This window comes from Gymnoscopelus braueri (genome assembly GCF_963280865.1).
Source record: "Gymnoscopelus braueri genome assembly, chromosome: 2".
Taxonomy (NCBI): Eukaryota; Metazoa; Chordata; class Actinopteri; order Myctophiformes; family Myctophidae; genus Gymnoscopelus; species Gymnoscopelus braueri.
Genome location: NC_137604.1, coordinates 1,829,843 through 1,838,506, shown reverse-complemented (window position 1 = coordinate 1,838,506; position 8,664 = coordinate 1,829,843). Strand labels below are relative to the sequence as shown.

Sequence of the window (8,664 nt, the reverse complement as noted above, 5' to 3'; positions counted from 1 at the left end):
TTCCATCATAGTTTCAGTGGATGGAATGGCAGCGGCTCAAATCACAAATATACACGAATCCACGGAGCGCTGCCCTGTAGGTGGCGCAATCATTGCTCAAGGTTCAAGGTTCAAGGTTTTACTTTATTGTTACATCTTGTGTACAGGACAGGTACATAAGAGTAAAACTTATTTTGGTTTGGCTTCCTTCAGACAATGCAGCAGCGTAAGTAATAACAATGGAATAAAGAAGACGTAAAAAGTTTAAAGAAAGAGTGCAAAAAGAGACTGAAAATAGCATCATCAAATCAAATCAAATGTACATGTGCATAAAAAAAAGAAAAACTACTTGGTATGTTGTAAACATACACCACCAGAATGATTCTTCAGTAGCTGACTAGCTGTCACCTGACTTTGTGTAAACAACTGCTTGCTTACAACTGATTGCTGCGGTTCTGTCCGTCTGTTGACGTTAGCAGAGCAGCCATAAACTAGCCTACTGGCACCGGACGGAGGTGGTTTGTCCCAATTTCCGGTACCTTTTTGTAAAGTTAGTGTTAGTAAAAGTTAGTCAAAAGCAGGTAAAAGAGTAACGTGTCTGCAGCTGACTGACACCACAGCAGCAGATGACTGAGTGAGAGGGGCCAGCCTGAGATTTCTCAGGTTCAACAGGTTCAGTCTATGGTCTGACACACCGCAGCAATGGCTGCCTACAGGGCAGCGCTCCGTGGATTCGTGTATGCAGATAAAATGGTCACATGTTGAGCATAGATACAAATGACTGATCTTTCTATCTTATTGTTTTGTTTATGTTTGTTTGCTGTTTTCAGGCCAAACCAGCCAGGAGAGGATCTGCTACGGTGTCATTTGGAGATCTGTCTAAGATCAGTCAGCCTCCGCCCACAGACTCAGCCTAGCAGAAGAACCCTGACCGAGGACATTTACATTACTACTGCATTACATTACTACTGTATTACATTACTACACTACTGTACTGAACCCGTTTAGACCGGCAACGCATCTGTGTAACCATTATTTTATACTTTGGGCTATTCAAAAATAGCAGATCTACAAGCTCATAGCGCGGCACCGAGTGCCGCGCTATGAGCTTGTAGATCTGCTATTTTTTGAAAAATCGTGAAAATGTGTGCAAATCTTTGAATATATATATATAATTTTTTTACTCAAATCTTTGCTTCTGGGGGGGTCCCTGGAACAACATATTTTAAGGTGGGGGTCCGCGGCCAAATACATATAATTCTGGGGGTCCTTGACATGAAAAAGTTTGAGAATCACTGATATATAAACATACGTTTTTCAAAAAACTGTTAGGATTTAGAAGACATTTTGTAGAATCCCCTCAGAAGCAAAGATTTGAGTAAAAAAATATTAGCTTTAAAAATATATACATTTTCAAAGATTTGCACAAAAATTTAGGATTTGAAAAAAATAGCAGATCTACAAGCTCATAGCACAGTGAATGAGTTAAGTACATTGTTTGAGTATCTGTACTTTGAGTATTCTTAATTTTTTTATACTAATAACTTTCACTCAACTACATGTCAAAGGCAAATATTGTATAAATGTAATCTTGACCATCAGGTCAAAACAAAAGTACTTTTTAAACTGTTCTCCTCTACCCCGGATTTGAACCCGGTTTCCTGCGTAGGTGCTGACATTTTTACCACTGAGCCAATAGAGCCTCATGCCTGCTTGCTCAGGGGAGAAATGTAATCTTGACCATCAGGTCAAAATGTGTTGAGTTTGGGCTGTAAATATGTATCAAATAATGTGTTTCCTTTCTGCTCCATCACTGAGAGACGAGAAACATGTTCATCCCACTGACACAAATAAATACATCATTCATTGTATGTCTCGTCACATGGTGTCTGTTCCCAGTGGTGTAAAGTAACTAAGTACATGTACTTAAGTACTGTACTTAAGTACAATTTTGAGTTTTTTTTTTTTACTTTACTGGAGTATTTTCCAGTAAAGTGATATGTGCATCGCATCCCATAGCATCACAATATGTGCATCGCATCCCATAGCATCACTTAATATGTGCATCGCATCCCATAGCATCACAATATGTGCATCGCATCCCATAGCATCGCATAATATGTGCATCGCATCCCATAGCATCACAATATGTGCATCGCATCCCATAGCATCACTTAATATGTGCATCGCATCCCATAGCATCACAATATGTGCATCGCATCCCATAGCATCGCATAATATGTGCATCGCATCCCATAGCATCACATAATATGTGCATCGCATCCCATAGCATCACATAATATGTGCATCGCATCCCATAGCATCGCATAATATGTGCATCGCATCCCATAGCATCTCTTAATATGTGCATCGCATCCCATAGCATCACTTAATATGTGCATCGCATCCCATAGCATCACTTAATATGTGCATCGCATCCCATAGCATCACATAATATGTGCATCCCATAGCATCACATAATATGTGCATCGCATCCCATAGCATCACTTAATATGTGCATCCCATAGCATCACATAATATGTGCATCGCATCCCATAGCATCACATAATATGTGCATCGCATCCCATAGCATCACATAATATGTGCATCGCATCCCATAGCATCACTTAATATGTGCATCGCATCCCATAGCATCGCATAATATGCGAAATATAGATTTTTTTGTTTTTCAGGAGGGTCTACAGTTAAATAGCTCTATATTGTGATAGCAATCATTGTTATATGTAACAGTGTTAAATAGCTCTATATTATACTTTCACTCCACTACAATTATTTGAAAACTTTAGTTACTAGTTACTTTGCAGATATAAATGATGACATTATAAAACATACATTAACCACTTTAACCCTATTTTATACCTAGGCCATTTGAAAATAGCAGATCTACAAGCACACAACATAAGAGCAGATCTACAAGCTCACAACGCGTCGCATCTCGACGCGTTGTGAGCTTGTAGATCTGCTACTTTCAAAGGTTTTAATACTTTTACTTTTGGTACTTTAAGTACATTTTGATACCTCACATGGTTAATGATTAACTCACACAGCAGGTGGATTTCATGTCTATTGAGGAAGAACTATTACAACAATTATAATTATACAACTATAATTACAATGTAGTCATTTATTAGACGCTCTTTATCCAGAGTGACTTACAATAAACAAGGTAAACACATACATATATATATATATAATATCATGTAATATAACTTACAATAAACAAGGTAAAACATAGAATGCAGAGAAACAGTGTAGTGTCTCAAAATTGTACTCCCCCCGGAGGCCCGAACAGTTTTTAAGTTGCTTGATTCAGTATTTAGACATTTGATATTCATTTTATCAGACACGCCCCCTTCCTATACAAACCCATTATAACTTCAAACTCCATTTTTAATGTTAGATTCATCCAAAACACCCGTCCTTGGTTCTGGTGACTCACCCCGCCCTCCTAATACGTGAGGGGGCCGTGTTTTTTCAATTGCCTTTTTCATTTATTTTTTTTAATTTTTTATTGTATAATTTTTTTTCATTTTCCCAAAAATTAAATAAAAATCAACGTCAGCGTCCTAATGGCTGATTTTACACTTGGTTGCATGCTGAAAATAGCAGATCTACAAGCTCACAACGTGTCGCAGTTGTGAACACCTGAGCGCAACCAAACATAAAATGACTTGTCTTTTAGTTCTACTGGATCTCTTCTCCACTAGATCCCTCACTAACATTTTAGTCTACTTTTTATTTGTTGACAAACTTGTCAATATATTTAGTCTTAGTTTTAGTCATCATAGATTAGTTTTTATTGAGTTTTTATTGAGTTTTCGTTATAATTTTAGTCAACAAAATCAACACTGCCTACAAGTGGGCGGGCCTTAGATCAGGAAGCAAGCCGCTTACATCCGTGCGTTGGCTTTCTAATGTGTTCCCGAATCCCACTGGAAACAAACCATTACACGAATGTGCTGAAGAGGTTTAACGTGTTCAATATTGTGTAATTGAGCAACTCTCGTAAGTACGCTAGCAACAAGCTCGTCGACTATAACGTCCAAGTTCTGTGGGAGAAATGTTGTCAGTGGGAATGAAAACATAGGCGCCCCCACAGGAAGAGGAGGGCTGAGGGCGGACCAAACGGGCCAGCTTCCTGTTATCAACATTCTATTGGGCGGTCCCCCCAGAGTCAAATTCGAAGGAAAAAAACAGCAGAGGGCGCTCTTTTTGTTCCTTTTTCTTTGACGATGGATTCCCAGATTGCCTTAGACCTAGTCCACATCCATCTCCTTAGACCTAGTCCACATCCATCTCCTTAAACGTAGTCCACATCCATCTCCTTAGACGTAGTCCACATCCATCTCCTTAGACCTAGTCCACATCCATCTCCTTAGACCTAGTCCACATCCATCTCCTTAGACCTAGTCCACATCCATCTCCTTAAACCTAGTCCACATCCATCTCCTTAGACGTAGTCCACATCCATCTCCTTAGACGTAGTCCACATCCATCTCCTTAGACGTAGTCCACATCCATCTCCTTAGACCTAGTCCACATCCATCTCCTTAAACCTAGTCCACATCCATCTCCTTAGACCTAGTCCACATCCATCTCCTTAGACCTAGTCCACATCCATCTCCTTAGACCTAGTCCACATCCATCTCCTTAGACCTAGTCCACATCCATCTCCTTAGACCTAGTCCACATCCATCTCCTTAGACGTAGTCCACATCCATCTCCTTAGACCTAGTCCACATCCATCTCCTTAGACCTAGTCCACATCCATCTCCTTAGACCTAGTCCACATCCATCTCCTTAGACCTAGTCCACATCCATCTCCTTAAACCTAGTCCACATCCATCTCCTTAGACCTAGTCCACATCCATCTCCTTAGACCTAGTCCGCATCCATCTCCTTAGACCTAGTCCGCATCCATCTCCTTAGACCTAGTCCACATCCATCTCCTTAGACCTAGTCCACATCCATCTCCTTAGACGTAGTCCACATCCATCTCCTTAGACCTAGTCCACATCCATCTCCTTAGACGTAGTCCACATCCATCTCCTTAGACCTAGTCCACATCCATCTCCTTAGACGTAGTCCACATCCATCTCCTTAGACCTAGTCCACATCCATCTCCTTAGACGTAGTCCACATCCATCTCCTTAGACCTAGTCCACATCCATCTCCTTCACCTAGTCCACAACCATCTCCTTAGACCTAGTCCACATCCATCTCCTTAGATGTGGACTAGGTCTAAGGAGATGGATGTGGACTACATCTAAGGAGATGGATGTGGACTAGGTCTAGTCCACCTAGTCCACATCCATCTCTTTAGACGTAGTCCACATCCATCTCCTTAGACGTAGTCCACATCCATCTCCTTAGACCTAGTCCACATCCATCTCCTTAGACCTAGTCCACATCCATCTCCTTAGACCTAGTCCACATCCATCTCCTTAGACCTAGTCCACAACCATCTCCTTAGATGTAGTCCACATCCATCTCCTTAGACCTAGTCCACATCCATCTCCTTAGACCTAGTCCACATCCATCTCCTTAGACCTAGTCCACATCCATCTCCTTAGACGTAGTCCACATCCATCTCCTTAGACCTAGTCCACATCCATCTCCTTAGACCTAGTCCACATCCATCTCCTTAGACCTAGTCCACAACCATCTCCTTAGATGTAGTCCACATCCATCTCCTTAGACCTAGTCCACATCCATCTCCTTAGACCTAGTCCACATCCATCTCCTTAGACGTAGTCCACATCCATCTCCTATAGTCTTACTGGCGTTGAGTGTTGCCTGAAGGTAAATAAAGAAGAATTAATGTTTATTGTTTGATTCCATGTGTGCGTGTGTTTGTTTGCATATGTGCATGTGTGTGTGGTCTGTGCGTGCGTGCGTGCGTGTGGTGTGCGTGCGTGTTTGTGTGCATGTGTGTGTGTGTCTGGTGTGCATGTGTGTGCATGTGTGCGTGCGTGTGTGTACCTCTGCATTTCTTCCAGAGAAACAGACCCAGAATCAGCAGAAGGACGCAGACTCCACCCCCCATCAGAGGGTAGAAATAGAGCGTCGCAGTTCCCGCCCACTTCCTGTTTTTTTTGGTGCCGGAAGAAAAAACTCAATGCATTTTTCCATTGACATTTCCAAAAATATTTATATCTATTAATTTAAGCCTCGAATCAAGCCATCACGAGATGACATGAATCATGACCATAAAACGTTTTTTTCTGTGATTTTTTTTTATTTTATATTTAATTATATGATATACTATATTTAATAAATACCCTTTGTTTTGCCGTTTTCAACAAAAAAAAATCACAGAATCAAACGTTTATGGTCATGATTCATGTCATGTCATGATGGCTTGATTCGAGGCTTAAATTAATAGATATAAATATTTTTGGAAATGTCAATGGAAAAATGCATTGAGTTTTTTCTTCCGGCACCAAAAAAAACAGGAAGTGGGCGGGAACTGCGACGCTCTATATGGAGGCAGAGAGGAAGGGGGAGGGGTTGACAGAGGGGGAGGGACAGAGGAGAGGGGAGGTTCTGATTGGTCGTCGTTGTCTTTGGAGGCTGACGAATCTAGAACGGAAAGAAACACAGATTTCTCTCTTAAAGGGACTACACCATGAATTTGAACGTTTCCTTCTTTTTTGTGTGTTTTTGGTCTCCCCTACCTTTCTTCTATCCCCAAAAATACCCCAGTTTGAGCACTCAGGCTTTCACAGCATATCTGGGGTTTTATGTCAATTAGTCTCAAAATAGGCCAACTGATTTGCCCCCGCCTCTGACGTCACAAGCGATACCTACTTTGCATAATCCCTCTCGTTTTTCAGTTCCAACATTTCCAATATATTTTTGGGAAAATAAAAAAAAATTAATACGATAAAAAAAAAAATAACACGGCCCCCTCACGTATTAGGAGGGCAGGATGAGTCACCAGAACCAAGGACGGGTGTTTTAGATGAATCTAACATGTTCAAAATGGAGTTTGAAGTTACAATTGGTTTGTATAGGAAGGGGGCGTGTCTGATGAAATGAATATAAAATGTCTAAATACTGAATCAAGCAACTTAAAAACGGTCTGGGGGGCTGACAAAAGCCTGAGTAGACGATAAAATGACCCAAACATTTTTTTAAAGTGAAATATCCCTTTAAAGTACCAAAAATAGAAAAGTACTCATTATGCAGAATGAGTACAACATTTTTCAAAATATAAATATATACAAAAAAAAGATAGCAGATATACAAGGTCACGTACTAATTGTCGCGACGCAAAAAAACTCAAAATTGTCCAGTACTTGAGTAAATGCACTTAGTTATCTCACCTCTCACATGCATCCAGCTCTGTGGTGACTGTCCCAGGTCCGAGATGAGACACTTATACAATCCTTCATCAGATCTGTAAACACTGTGGATGGTCGTCTGTCCCGTGGACTCGGTCCTGAAGAGGGCGCCGTCTTTATAGAAGCCAGCTGGGAGGTGGGAGGACGGTTTACCCGTTTTCTTGTTTTTGGACAAGCAGCGCAGAGTGACGTCACTTCCTTCCATCACAGGAAGCACAGGACTCTCCAGGATCACATATTCATCTAGAATCAATATTATGAACACGTTTATTTACATATATGATAATAACAGCAGTGTTGATTTTGACAGCAAATTTAGATTTAGTTTTAGTCATAGTCTTTTGAATCAAATTCCATTTAGTTTAAGTCATATTTTCATCTGAAATGTTTTAGTTTTTGTCTAGTTTTAGTCGACTAAATATCATAAGATTATAGTCGACTAAATCTAGTTGATTTAGTCGACTATAATGTATGTTGGCGGTGCCTTGATGGCGTCGTAATGGCTGATTTTACACTTGGTTGCATGCTGAAAATAGCAGATCTACAAGCTCACAACGTGTCGCAGTGCGACGCGTTGTGAGCTTGTAGATTGTAAGTCAATTCAATGTGTTTTACACAAAACATTAAGAAGAGGAAACTCCAATTATAAAATTCTATTAGCATACAATAAAAGCAAAATAAGTCTAAATAACAATTACAGTGCAGAAGAGTGGGGAAAAACATATGTTTATTTTGGTTGGTCCCCAGTTCAAATATGATTACTTACTCTGGGGACCAACCTCTGAGGCGTCTGTATGGCGGGCGCGCTTCCGCTTCCGGGGGGTAAGCTGGAAATTTCCGCGTGCGTCACAGAAGGGGGAGGGGGGGGGGGCGTTCGGTAAGCCAATCAGAGGCAAGTGGGGGCGGGACAACTAGATTGTTACAGGTCCTGTAAAAGACGCGCTGTGATTGGCCAGTAGTCAACACGCTGTGATTGGTCAGTGCCCGTTCCCCCCGGAAATATGGCGGCCACCATACGAAACAGGTCACTCCAACGAACTGCAGAGACCAATGAGGTCTCTAGGTTTCTATATCTATGGACCGAAGCCCCCAGAGTTGCTGAGAAACATTGAAGCCGCCACCCCAGTGGCCAAAGCTGGAACTGCAGGCGGGGAGAAATACATGCACGAGCAAAACATACTGAGAGATATTTATATATATAAATATAAATATGTAAACATATTATACATACATACATATGCATTTACATATAAATATGCATCTCGAGTCTATTTAATAAATATCTCGCGTTCATACCTTGACACACAGGCTGCCGTAG

The 8,664-nt window shown here is 41.0% G+C and overlaps 1 protein-coding gene across 2 annotated transcripts in view; it reads left to right on the top strand.

Moving 5' to 3' along the window:
• ndufaf5 (NADH:ubiquinone oxidoreductase complex assembly factor 5) overlaps window positions 1-1,023 on the top strand; it is a 31,215-nt gene extending 30,192 nt beyond the window's left edge. For both annotated transcript variants that reach the window (XM_080455382.1, XM_080455383.1), the window contains exon 12: window positions 810-1,023. In XM_080455382.1, the coding sequence (XP_080311508.1) occupies window positions 810-896 (87 nt within the window). In that variant the 3' untranslated portion in view covers window positions 897-1,023. The remainder of the gene's footprint in view (window positions 1-809) is intronic.
• Window positions 1,024-8,664: the final 7,641 nt, after the last annotated feature.